The sequence below is a fragment of the Buceros rhinoceros genome, unplaced genomic scaffold (assembly GCF_000710305.1).
Source record: "Buceros rhinoceros silvestris isolate BGI_N320 unplaced genomic scaffold, ASM71030v1 scaffold9154, whole genome shotgun sequence".
Classification (NCBI taxonomy): Eukaryota; Metazoa; Chordata; class Aves; order Bucerotiformes; family Bucerotidae; genus Buceros; species Buceros rhinoceros.
Genome location: NW_010410049.1, coordinates 90,386 through 104,577, shown reverse-complemented (window position 1 = coordinate 104,577; position 14,192 = coordinate 90,386). Strand labels below are relative to the sequence as shown.

Sequence of the window (14,192 nt, the reverse complement as noted above, 5' to 3'; positions counted from 1 at the left end):
GAACTTTGTGTCAAAGCCCTAAAAATCAGAGCACCGATGGAACCACCCAGTAAGCCACAATCTGAGGGACTCTCACAGAGGAGGGCCCTCACCAGTGACAGACACTTCTGACCTCACAACTCAGTTGACGTCTTTGAGTCCAGACTAACACCACACTGTTTGGGAGATGACCAACATCGGAACCAGACCCTAACTTGCCTCTTGCAGAGCCAAGTGCTGGACACGCACCAAGGGGCACAGGACCTGCGCTGCAGGGCTGACCCTCTCCACGACCGGACGAAGAAATAGCACTACCAAGAGGCAAACAACTGACCCAAGGCCACACCACCAGCATGACTGGCATCCCACACCCCACGAGCCCTCTCCGAGGCCGTCTCTTCGCCTGGTTAAGCAATACTGTATCTAGAAACGCCATCAGGGACAGCCTGCAATGGAGCTTCTAGTGTTACCACCTCCAGCAGAGCTGCTTGGTAGGAAAACAGTGCTGATAGTTCTGTTTTGAAAGCAAAGTGTTCTGTAGACAGCCTGTATATCCAAGGAAGGGGAATATCTAATCACCTCTGGAGAGCGACCAGGACAACACACTTTCTATCTGTAATGATAATGATGTCTAACAGTATCATTCTGTTTCCATTCGTACTCCCGTGGGATCGTCGGAACCGAAAAGGATGTGTGTGTTTTGTGTAAGCCTTGAAATGCCGTGGCCTGGCTGAGTGGGAAACGCTGCTGGAACCGGGAGAGTGTGAATGTGTGACTCTGCTGGGGCAGATTATATTGGAGATTGATACAGGAAGCGAGAAAAAAAAAAAGCCCAGCGGGGGAAACGAGAAGGGAAGGAGCTGTGTGCGCAGGGATTGGGTTTCCTCATTCATGCTGCGGAGCGCAGAGCCCCACCGACTGCCGGGATACCCGCTGTGCCGAGGCACCGCCAGCGGCTCACGCAAGGACCTGGGAGCTGCAACCACGGGAGCTCGGGGCGATTCACAGCCACGTAGCCCAGCTCCCCACGCGGAACTGCAAGGCGAGGCCATGCTGAGGTTCAGCGATTTGCTGAAGGTCAGAGCAAAGGAGAGATGTGGGGGGAGTCCAGTGCCAGCTCTCCACAACGCTCCTCGAACCATTAGCCAGAGCCACACAGAATAATGGTTTTGGGGCTGACAAAAAACCATGAGCTGTTTGCTCATCCAACCCGGCGAAATACCATCATCCCTGTGGTGCAGATGGACGGCACTTCTCAACCGAGCCCTGGAAAGAATGAAGGTCCCCTGAGCCTTAGGGCTACTGTTTTACCCACAAAACCACACAAAAGGTTTAAAGGCCAAGTAGATCAAAACCAGCTTCATCCTCTTGAGTGACTGACTCGCATGCCTCTGTCAGCTTCAGTACAGGCTTCTGGTGGCACGAAGCTGCCCGCCGTACCAGGGACCATCTCAGCTACCAGCAGAGCCAGGGGTCGGAGAGACATGGCGCACTGCTGGTGTTTCGTTCACTAGCACATTAATGACAGGTACTCTCCAGGAGGACCATTCATGGGGGGATACCGAGTAACCAGGAGAGCAGGATGACAACCAACCTATATTCAAATCCTCCAAATGGGACAGGTAAAAAAACCCACTGCGGTTCCACACAGGAGCTACCGTTCCACGTTCACGGAGCCCTGCAAAGCCTGATGTTCACGCAGCCCAGCACCGAGACGCAGGAAGCCCACGTTTAACTCCCGGCACCCCCGTGGCTGTGCAAAGCGACCGCAGCAAGACACTCCCCTGCACCTCCCACCTCCCCTGCCCCTTTCCCTGCAGAGATTGGGCAGAAGTATCAGCAGTGCTGACGTTATTCCTCCACGCAGGGTCGCAGAGGATGAGGTTCACAGTTTAGTTCAGTATTTTTCTGGTTTCCACAGCAGCACCAGCAATATTGAAAAGATCTCCTGAGAGCACCGACTGTATGATCTGTCCACAACGGGGATTTCACTTTGGCCATGGTTTTATTTGCAAAGCACATGCAACAGCAGGATTTCCTATCGGTAGTAAATGGCTTCATCCAGCCCTGCCACACAGCCACTCTGCAGCAAAGCAGAGAGCACCTTCTACATCAAAAAATTTTTTAAATGATAAAAAAACAAAAAAAGGTATTTCTTACCTTTAAATCCCAGGTCCACTCATTCTAAAACCACATTTTCTCTCCAGGCCAGACCAACTGGGTGTGGAGATGGTGCAACTCAGTGACCTGCATTTTGCAGACACTTGGTGATGATTATAAAGCTCCCGTCTAGCCCTAAACCCCAGGAATGTTACACGTTTTGGACCAAGAATTGAAGATGATGGCTCTTCAAAACAGAACCACAGGCATGTCCTTGGGGCCTTTAATGCAAACAGGGTTTGTCAGAACAGCACCCAGGACTCGCAGGCCATCCTGAAGGTCTATAATGACCTGGGAGAAAACCACAACTCTCCTGCTTCAGCATCACTTTCTGCCTCTGGAAGCAAAATCTGTGGGTTTTGTGAGGCATCGGCTCTTTTCAGGTTCCTCTCCAAGCTCAAGGTCAACCAAATTCTCTGGTTTCGCATAAACCCTTTCCACTCTCATGCAACTTCGTTTCAGGGTGCTTTTTGCACAATAAATAAGGATTTCACAAGCTCTTCTTGCTGTTGCAGCGATGAAGAAGAATGTTGCTGCTGCGAGAAATGCCATGAAACTATCACATACCTTTGCAATTAACTGAACTGTACCAGAGTTTCAGTCCCAAGTGAATTGTTTGAATCAGGTTTTGAGTATTCATCTCTTTTTTGTACAATACACACTTTATTTGAGAGAAGACCGGATGCATTTTTAGAACAAATTCAGGAGTTGTACAGTTTCCAGACATTTCTACCAAGCGTTGCCCACAGTAACTCGAGTACAATAAAGTCCGTCAGACAACAGTGTGAGGGAACTCAATCCTGTCATCTGCAATCGCTTGAGAGAGCCAGAAAATTGTGCAACCGATTATTTAAGAGCCATGTAAAACAGGTGGCTCTGCTCCTGCGAGCACCTCCGCCAGCGGCGCAGGGGTTAACCGTGTCACTCCTGATTTACACCAGTGTAACTGAGACCAGAAGCTCAGCTTGTATCATGAAAGCAGCCAGCAAAGATTTCACGTCAGCGAGATACGCGCGTGGTGGCAGATTTGTGACGCTCCCCGAAGGGCGCTCTCCGGGATCAGATCAGAGGCAGTGTCTCCCGTTTCAGGTATTGCTCTATCCTTGGAACAATGCACAACCAGTGCTGCCCAGTCTCTCTCCACATGGGAAAGAAATCTTGGCGTGAAGACACATCAAGTCATAACAGGCACTAACTACCACAATAAACCAGAACACAGGCTGTGTCCACCCTGGATGCTGCTGTGTTTGGAAGCATCCCAGCGGGTCAAAGCCAGCCCCAGGTAGGCTGGGGGTGAGCGACAGCCCTGCAGCAGGATCGCAAGGACATTAGACTGAGGCTAGAGCTGTTCCTCAGCGTATCCGTGAACAAAGATAATGCATTTTCCCAGTGAGCCCATCCACAATAATTGCTTTTGAGAAACACTGGCTGCATCAGCAATTTGAACTTTATAATATTAGATAAAAATGCTCAACTTCCTTTCTGTGAAATGTGTTTCCATAGCCCGCAAACGAGGCCGCCTCTCAGAGCCACCACAGTGGGATATTGGACACAGTTCAAACTCCTGATGCAAGCCCAGAGCTTGTCTGAGGACACTGACACTGAAGGGGCTGGCAGGAGACACATCAGCATAGAAAAACCTCAAAACTACTAGACTCTGAGATCTGGTTCTTACCTCCCACACCTTTTCAAGGCTTCACCAACATAAACAGCAATGCCAATTTTTACCAGCCAAAGACCTGACACACAGGGCTCAAACTCTAATGACGTAAAACCACACGGGAGTCAGAAATTCCCCATGATGGATATACAGCAGCACAGCTCAGTGTGTTCAGGGCTTGTGCTACAGAGTAGCTGTTCATCTGGAGGGTGGTTTAATGCTGATGTGCTGAAAGACAAGTTTCTTTCTCCTAAATCATTGTGCCAGCTGTATGAAAACTAAAAACCTACTAGGGTAAAGGGGAACCTTGGGGAAAGCCTCAGAAACCAAAGGCTTCTGTGTAATATCAGTGCAGGGATGGCAAGGATCGAGACAAGCAGAGTTCACCCAACCCACCATGTGCCTCGAAGCTTAAGATGGGGAAGGATGCTTGGGGAGCAGAGGTGAGAAATCATTCATCTGTCGCTTCCTGACGGCTTCGCCAAGGCTGCCAGTGCTGGCGGTTAGTAAGTGTGCGCATGTGATGCGTAACTGAAAACCTACCCGTGAGGTGAGAGACCACGACTGCCGGGGACTTTGGAAGGCCACCACAAAGTGATGTGCTTCTGACACAAGCTAAATTTAAATCCGTGACGGGTGAGTGAGCTTGAGGCCCGTGAATGCTTTAAGCTCTCACGTCTATTCCCTTTCAGAAGAAAATAGAAAAATTATCGCATGAAGTGGTCGCTAGGCACAAATGATTCTTCTTCCAACAGATCTCCACAGATTTCCCCCTTGTAATTACTAAAACATACTACCTGATGTGTCACAAGGATGACAAGTAATTGACATTTAAGGCAATCTAATTTCCATAGCCCTGCCAGGACCTTCACTGAGCAGATCACCTTTGTCTTCCTTCTCTAGGAACGATTTCTTGCACGTGAACATGACGAGCAGCAGCATTGGCAAATGCCACAAGCTGCAGAAGAAGAGCTTCCTGGAGCTGCTGCGGTCTGCATCCCTGTAGAACCGGAAACCGAGGTAGGAGATGTAAAGGTTGATAGGGAGTGAGACAACAGGGAAAGTCCACGTGGTGATGTCGAGAACAGGAGCTGCCGTTGAGAGTCCAATTAAGGCCAAGCAGTGCCGCAGAGCCACCCGTCTGCAGAGCTCGGGGTGGGTGACGGACATCATACAGTATCCTCCCCGGGAGTAATCCTCCCGCAGACCCCAGCTCAGGGCGTTGAAGTGAGGGAACTGCCAGGAGTAGAGGATTCCTCCCAACAGCAATGCGCCTGCAGTGGGAGAGAGAAGGAAAGAGGCGTTAGAGGGCCGCTGCAAGGAGCGCTACGTAAAGACTCCACAGATCTGGGCTGTATTTGCCAAAGAGCAGCACTGTGACCCTGTTCCAGAAGACATGCCATGCTCTGTAAGACATGCCATGATCTGTTTTTAACAGCATTTAGGTAGGGTTGTGCAAGGTGGTTCATCTGTTTTCGGAGCATTTAATTTGAAAAGCATTTCAACAAGTCACTTCCTCCTACTGAACCATCGCTAATTGGTTTCTGCACCAATCCAGCCTCTACCTGAGGGAAGACTGATGGAAATGAAGCAGAGTTGGGCAATAGACTGCTTTCCTGGCAGCCTCTGGTTTCCACTCCCGGGTTCCTGAGTTGGCGTATCTAGAGAAGTGGCGTCACATTGACCAGAAACAGGGAGCCCTGCTCAGTGACAGCAGAGAGGGGAGGACAAACCAGGAAAACACCAGCACCCTGGTAGGCTGGGGCATGGCCAAGCATTTTGTTTGTCCACTGCCTGAAGGGAGGGAATTGCTCATGGCACAGGAGCAATCAGGGACCTCAGGCAGGTGGCAGAACCTGCAGAAGCTGCTTATAAGGTGGCAGAAGAGGGAGAACTTCTTACTCCTTCAAACCGACTGCAGGAACTTCTAAGCAGTTTGATCAGGTCACCATTCACACCAGTCAGCTACTTCTAGATTCAAAAAGGCACTACGGAAGCACCACATTTTTCACAGCTATCCTCAGGACACGGTCAGGGCTTATCAAGGCAGAAGCAGCTTATATGCTGATTTCAGCGAGCTTCAAGGAGGCTCTCAGAATAAACTCCCTTTGCTAATTTTGTCTGAAGACAAAGAATCCCTCAAGGCTTTAGTACGTTATGAGCATTTCTAGATTTTCCTTTTGTTTCCCCAGCTCCCAAACACTCTGCTCTGGCATTAACACTTTCTTTGCATCTCCCTTCCTCCATGAGCTCATTCTCTGTGGAAATTGCTTCTCAGTGGGAGCTCTGACTCTGTCATTTTCTTAATGACTTGATAGAAACAGAAACAGCAACACTTACCCGCGCACAGGTTAATGGATTTAAATTCTTCCCCAAACGCTCACTTCTCCCCCAGCAACTGCTCGGGCTCTAACAAAGACCAAGACACTGTCGCCTTTGAAACTCTTTGTCGTTCATCTCTTCTCTCCACCTGTTCTGGCTCTACGTTCCTTGGGGCTGTGCATGGCTAGTTCTTGTAAACAGCACACCCTACACCGGTGTTATCATGCAAACAATACTAACCTAAGCTTGCAAAAGAACCTTTTTTCTTGCCCTGCCTCATGAACCAGTGAAGGAACAGCCCAGTGGACTCAGTGCGGGTTTCCAGTTGCTGATAGGATCCAGCAGTGGTATAAAAGACCTGTCTCACCGCTCTTGGAAATGAGCTACAAATACTCCACCAGGTGAGTACAAGCCTCTGAAAGCTGAGTACATGAAGTGTGGAGACCAACGCTCATGCGCTGGGTGTGCTTTCAGGACACCCCTGCCTGCACGGTGATTCCCTGGACTGTGGCCTGAAGCGTTTGTCAGTCCTGCCATTCCATCCCAGTGAAGTCGACTCTCAGGGTGCGGACACTTAACACCTCTAAACTGGGACCTCTTAAGACAGCTGAAAATGCTGCACCCCACAATTACCGTTCATTACAGAAAATCGTGGCAACAAAAGTGATTCTGGCCCTAAGAAGACAGGATTTGATGCAGTTCTGCTGAAACCTAAGGGAGCAGCTCCACAGAAATAAACTGAAATAAAACTTAATCATGGAGCAGTCCTCCCTACGCCAGGAGAAACAATGGGGGAAATGCGCTTGTAATATGTCATCCTTTACCTTTTCCTATTCCTGTAAAACATATTACCTGAGGCAAGATCCCCAATGTGATAAACCTGAGACAGGAATATTTTTCAAGTTTCACATCTGAAATGCTTTAGAGACATTAGCTTGTCACGTTTCAGAACTTAGGGAAAGGTAAGCTACAATTTCCTGTCCGCTGAGGAAACGCAGGCAGATGGAGCCGGGGCCAGGATCAGAGGCAGAGGCCGTCCCTGCTTCCCACGGCTTTTCATCTGGCATGTGCCGCATCCCTGTGCGGCGGCTCTACCACAGGCGTTGCTTATTCAAATGTTCAAACGCCGTGCGTAGCCAAGCTCAAAACACACCCTAAACCTCAAACACACAAACCCCTTTAGTTCTCTAACTATAACACCATTAAGAGGGAAAAAAAAAGTCATCTGGAGAAACTTTGAAACACTAAACTCCTGGAGGCTGGATTCCCGCTTACAGCGCTCTGGTTTTTACATGCAAGCCTTTGGAATTTAATTACTTTGATTACATTACAAGTATTGAGATAATTGATATTTTACAGAGAAGCTGAACAGTAAAACAATTTAATAGCCCATTATGAGGATTTTAACTGACCCGATCATTTCGGTAGTTTCCCATGTGCCTGGGACATCCCGTAATTTGCTCTGCCCAGGCTCAGATTGTCGGGTTGTCAGAGGTTTTTAAGTGTCCCGTAAGACCGATGACTTGCAAAGCCCAGCACGCGGTACAGTACAATTCAGCATCAAGCGAGTCCACAGCAGGACTCCTGTCAAGCCCGGAGCAGACACTGCAATGTTCACTAATTACCAGATGAACATTAACTACATCATAATTAGGTCAGCAGTGTTTTTAAGCAATATTATGGCCAGACTAACTCTGGAGACCAACCTGGTTCAAAACAGTGCAGGCTGCTCTGCTGCTTCCGTGTCGATCCCAACAGTTTGGGAACTCAGTTTAATCATTGCAAGTCTCTTTTTTTCTCTCCAGAGTTTATAATTAAGTGAAGACAAGACGAGGTCGTTCACACCGGCAGCACGTGGAGCTGGCAGGGGGTTTGCAAAAGCCACACGGGCCGTGGGGGCAGAGCCACGGTGCTGGCTTTAGCACCCAGGGCCCCCGCAGCCCGCGGGCTCCTCGGCAGCTCTGCGGCGCGTGGGAAACCCGAGCGTGAGCAGAATGATACGGATTTCCTGTGAGAGCTCCCAGCTCTTCTGCAAGTGTTTATGACTTGCAAGACCACAAGTACCTGGCTCATGGATATTGCAAACTCTTTTTGGCCAAGCTTTTAACAGCTGTTAGGTTTAGCCCACTCACGACCGCTTCCACTCTTCACTTCTCCAGGTGTCAGAACCTGGGGCAGCCGCGAGCTGACGCTTACAAACCCTGACCACTTGGCAGACAAGCCCTGTTCGATTTTCAAAAAAAAAAAAAAGAGGTCTATTTAGGCAAACAGGACCTGGGTCTCCAGTATTCTTTCTTGTGTGCAAAGCAGGTATAACATGTTTTCTTGCTGAGTTCCTATTGTTTAATCACCTTGTGCTACCTTAAATCATCTCCGAAGCTACACGACTGCACAGAACCAAGGAGGTCCTACGGCATCCACAGAGTTAAAGAGCAGGTTTTACTGTTCATCATGAATTTAAGGTTAAGCTATTATTTCTTTTCTTACCTTCTTTTAGAAATATTTAAATAGTAATATATCTTCTTTTTAATAAACAAGAACAAGCTGAGATTTTTATTTTATTTTAATATCTAAGATAAAGCCAAAATGTCAACTAGCACCGAAGAAGGAAGAAAATGGCTCGTTCTTTCTGTAAATATATTTTTATCTAGTGAAATACTGAAGCTTTATAAATTGCACTTTTCCTAAAACAAACAAGACACTAAATTCCACAGCCATTTGGAAACTGCTTGGCAAGGCATTTTAAGGTTCAATAAATTTGGGTAGGACTTGGAAATAACTGTGAGATGAGACTTCCAAAAGCAACTAGTGATTCTGGGCTTGCAAACCGCAGTAGCTGACAGTCTAATTTTCAGAATTACAAGAGCGAGAAGGAACTCCCTCTGAAGTTTTTGCTCTTTATGGTGTCAAGAAGGTCGTGTGGTACCTCTAAACTTTGATTTGAATTTCACGGTTTACTCCGTTTAAAGCAATTTGCGATGAGCTCATTTGCTGGATGGTCCAAGTCTCAGGCGAGGGAGCAACGTCAGCGCCTCAGCCCAGTGAGTCCTTGGCCACTCTAGGATGAGCACCTAAGAGCAGGAAACTGGAAGATGGTTTTCAGGGTGTACACCCTTGCAGGGTGTGAACTCTGAGCAGCAGTTAACACACGGACAGGAGAGCAGAGCAACCAGGGAGCAACGGCTTCTTCTCCTGCCCACCCTGGGCTTGCGCTAGGACCAGTGACCCAGGGACAAAAATTTCCAGAGCCTAGTGCGAGTCTCCCAAACTTCTCACGTCCTGCAAGGGACACAGAGTCTGTTCATGTCTGTACATCATCTGCTCAAGAAAGAGTGGGCACATTCAGCTAGCGAGCTATCACTGCCAACAGAAATCACAGCGGTAGCACCATTCTGAGCAAACCGTTTCATTCACATAAGCAACCCGAGGACAGCAAACCTATTTTCTCATGCACTAAAGGGCAGAAGTCACGTTTGGATCCTGCTTGACTGTCTCGTGCTGTGAATGCCACTCTCTTAAGCAGTGATTTGAAATAGTCCTCTTTGATGATGAAAGGTATTGCCAGCATGAAAGGTATGGCTGGCACACGGAGCAGTGGCGATGATTTCACCACATCTGAATTGTTTCAGCTCTCTGCCTTACACCAGGCACAACAGTTTGGGATGATCCAATCGAAACTCTCAGAAAAATTGCTGAAGGCAAGTTCTTCCAGGGCAGACAAGGACTTGAGCTACAAGAGGGCACAGGCTGGAGAACAGTGTGTGTTGGTGGAGCACCAGCCTCTGGAGCAGGGCCAGCTGAAGTCCAACCAGCCTGGGCTGGCAGACGAACGTGGGCCTGTCTGCACAAGCTGAGGCAAACATGTCCAAGGTTATCTCCGCGACTGCTGCAGCGACATCGTGCTCCTGAAAACACACCAGAGACGAACAGCTTATTACCTCTTCCTGTCCTTCTCACCGTCCTTTAGACAACACACAGCATCTTCCCTCTACACAGCGCTCTGCAGACCTCTCGTACCACCTCCAGGCTCTAGACAGGACAAACACCTATTTCCTTAGTCAGTGAAATAACAGAAGGAAAGAGAAGCTGATCTGTAGCGGCAGTTCAAGAACGGACCTGCTCCTTCTGCCTTTGCTTTGGTGCTGCATATGTATGACTGGGAAGTGGCCAAGCAGGCATTAAAACAAACAAGGAATGGTTAAAGTATCAGCTCCAAAACAGATGTTGAAATCTTGCTGCATTTCCCAAAGCTGGTGTTTACTGCCTTGGCAACCTAAGAATGCTGTTTTGCTTAAAGCACAATTTTAGTAATTCTTCTGCCTTGAATAATGTGAAGGAATTCCAAAATTATTTCCAGACCTTGGTAGCTCCCCGACTTATTAGAGGAAAGCACCGGCCTTTTGTCTCTAGGAAACTGGTACGAGTTTGGCTGCTGTCAGGAGGGGAAGGCTTTGGTAGCCTAAGCTCAGCCTTTTAACGGATCGTAGTCAGGAAACAACCACACACCGTTTTACTTGATAGCACACAACTGGCTCTCCTCCCTTAAAAGATGTTGAACAAATTACTCCTCTTTAATCCAGACAAGGTAGATTAGAGCTCAGAGACTTGACTTGCTCCAGCTGTATCCACCTGCTTGTGAGCAACCGCGCTGCCTCAGACGGCATTTTTCACCTTTTCTACAGGAAATTTAACACAACCAGGCCAAACCTCTTCGCTGGGCGCCTGTGTGATTTTTGCAGGATGTTAAAGCTGGCAGGAAACGTACTGGATACATCCCCAAAGCCTGCATTTTCTATCTCTTCTGCTGTGCTCATTCATGACACGTCTAACACGGTAATCCACCCCAGAGATTTGTAACTCTGCACCAATTATGGGGGTACAGAAGGATTCTGAAGTCCCGTCAGCGGTTGCTCACTGCAGATTCAGTGTAATATTAAACACCCAAAGGATTATCTGGGGGAGTTGATACAAATACTCAGAGTGGTTTGGAGAGTCACGGCCGTGATACGGCTGCAGTGTCCTGAGATGAAGGGCTGGTTTCCTAAGCTGGTGGTGGCATTTGCTGTTTGTGAAGGAGAATTGGAAGGTGCCATAATTACTGCCTTTCCCTTCCGCCTGTTTCGGAGATGGAAAATGACTATGAGGGTAAAGCAACTGGCCTCCGACTACCCACATCACTCCTGGGGAAAAGCGCTACCTACTGCTTAATTTTTCCTGTTGTCTTTGGGAGTCAAAAAGGGATTAGCCCCACAAAATTTCCATCTTAATTTGTGACTATGAAGCCTTCTCAAACACAGAGGCATTTAGGAAATATCTAGTTGTGAACCTTAACCAAACTGACGCAATTCTCCTCTGTTTCACCTCTGCGGCATTTCTTCACGAGCTCCACAGCAAGACAACAACCGGCACTTCTGCTTCCAGTGGAAAACAAAAGCAGATGCTGCTGCTTGTGTTGGATGCCACGTGAGCGGCTGAGCAGCCTTGAGGAGGAAAAAAGGAAAAGTATCGCTTCTAAAGCCTTGCACAAGGTCCCTGAGCCGCAAACAATGGTCCCGGCTGTCAGTGCGGGCAGCGCAGCCCCACGCGCGGCCCTAATTGTGCTCCTTCAAGGTTACACGGTCATGTAAACGAAGGGCGAGGAGGTAAACACTGGAAGACTCAAAAGCTTCATGGTCATGGGTTTCAATAGCTGTTTCTTTTGAAGGATGGCACAAAAGGCTTGTGGAACAGGAGCGTCTCCGGGCTGCGATAGACTTCTCTGCTGCAGCACATAAAGGGAAGGGGATGCTGGCCGTGTGTACGGCTTGTCTGCAGAACAAAACGACGGTCCTCAGTGTCCACCACGAATGGGAAATGAAGTTGGCAGTGGGGTTTTCCACCTCGAGGGAGCGTTCTCGGCCACTGCCTTTAACAGGAGGGAACCAGATGCCCTTTGGTCTGCTCGCCGTGTGGACAAAAGCTATGCGCGCATGGATACACAGAGGCATGCACATTTTTGTAGGGCACTCAACAGGTTATCGCAGTCAAAAGCCTCAGAGGGCAACACCTTTCATTATACAGTCAAGGCTGAGAAAAACACCACCGTACGTAATTCGTCTGAGCTAACCCCAGCAACAGATACCGTAAAAACAGCGAGCCTGTGGGGCAAGATGAAGACATGGTCTGTGCAGACCATTAGTTATGTGAAAATATGTTTAGGAAGTATTTGCCAAAGGGGCAGACTCAGCAGAGGACTCAAACCTGTGGCGCCACGCAGGGACTCCTTGCCAGCCACCTCTCCTCAGCTCCCTCCAGGGCTCCCACGTAGCTCAGGGTGGCAGCCCCTCCTTCAGACCCCCCATTCTGCTTCTTCTGGGTGTTGTGTCACACACCCGGGCCATGGGTGCTTCTCTCGTGGATGTTGTGTCTCACAGCCAGGGCACTGGGCTGCCCCACCCCATCCTGTGCCCCCAGAGCCATACGTGGGGAAGAAAACTGTGTAAGGGCATGTTGCTTGTGGATCTGTGGGATTGGTCCCCCAGGTGCCCCAGCGGTGAAACTGCCATTTCTTTTGTCTCTTGTGAAGATGGAAAACGGGAAAAAAAATAGCCCACTGGCTTTTGTCCTAAATTCAGACCAGCTGCTTGCTAGTATTGTCCCTCTGCCTCGGTTTTTACAGTTTTTTACCCCCACAAAGCACTCTCCTGGGCCCCCAGCTTCCAACTCTCATATGTCAGTGACATGAATATCTCTGTTTCCTCTGCAACAGACCACAGATTCTGCTGTCTTTCATCTGAGAAGCAAGACCCCGAAAAGCTGAGTTTACTAGAGGCACTTTGTAGCCAGAGCCTCCACTGCTCCAGTGGCAGGACAGTGGAGCTGCCCTGCTCCGGCGCCTGGCTCCCAGACCTGCTCCCACATCAAGGGGCTTTGAAAACTCAAAGTGCTTAACTGGAAGGGACACAAAGATCTCTAAGCTTATTTTGCATACAATTAAGCTGTTGCTTTGCTCTCCCTCCTCCTGGCAGACAAGTGCTACACCAGGGAAGGTAGGAGAGCCTCCAGCCATTGACAGGTTGGGCGCAGCACCCCCTCCCCATTCTCTTTTTTTTGTTACTGAAACCATCCATCTGCCAAATGTCACCAGCTGATAAGAACTGCCCGGTTTTAAATCCCCATTTGTAAATAGATGTTGGCTGACATAATTAATGTCTACCATACAACAGAATTTGAATTACAAAGTAAAGGCAATTTAAAAACCAGCCTCCACATGATTACAATTGATACTCAGTCTATAAATTCCACAGCCCCGGGAATTATTTAAATTTCTGAAAATGAATGAAAATCAGTACAAGATGTCTTTCAGGAAAGCAAGACCATAAGTGGAGCATCGGAGATAAACTAAATAGTCTCTTGAGATAAACACTCTTTGGTGCAGTAATACCTATGGCTCCAGGCCACCGTGGGTCTGCAGTGCCTGCCGTGCTGTCAGGGCTGTTATCTGCTAATGCCACTGCCACCTACTCAGAATAAATCCCCTTAACTGATAAGCACATTATGTTGAGGACCCCTGCTTGTCACTTCCATCTAACTGGGTGGTTTATAGGAACGCCGCGGCACTGAACTGCTCCGCTCTAAGACACCGATACCGCTCGCCGGCTGGGATCGAGCCTTCAGCGCGTAAGCACAGGGTGGTCGGCGGAAGAAGTGCAAAATGTATAAGGCAAAATATGAGCTACAGCATTGGAAATTAATACCTCAGATAATTTTTTCTGCTAACTAGAAAGAACCAGTCGAAATAGACAGCAAATGTTTCTACCAAGAAGCTGCAGCGTTAGTCTGGGGAGGACGACCAGCACCACTGGAGTAGCGTAAAGCACGTATGCGTTGTGCCTCCCGCCCGCCAAAAGACACAGCTCTGTTACTTCCGAAAGACGCTGTACACAGGCTCGGCGCAGCGCGGCACAGCCAGGAGATCCGCACGTGGATCCTGTGCAGGAGGAGGATCCGGCACCGAACAGGACTCGCTGCCAAGCTTTGCCTCCTTTTCCTGACTTCATGCTGGCACTTAAGGCTTTAGGGGAATTTTGTT

The 14,192-nt window shown here is 48.7% G+C and overlaps 1 protein-coding gene across 1 annotated transcript in view; it reads right to left on the bottom strand.

The window, feature by feature from the left end:
• Positions 1 to 4,391: 4,391 nt before the first annotated feature.
• Positions 4,392 to 14,192, bottom strand: part of LOC104492852 (protoheme IX farnesyltransferase, mitochondrial) — a gene marked incomplete at its 5' end in the record, with an annotated part of 99,922 nt that continues 90,121 nt past the window's right edge. Inside the window, one exon of the mRNA XM_010135455.1 lies at positions 4,392 to 5,073. Within this exon, the coding sequence (XP_010133757.1) occupies positions 4,631 to 5,073 (443 nt within the window). The remainder of the gene's footprint in view (positions 5,074 to 14,192) is intronic.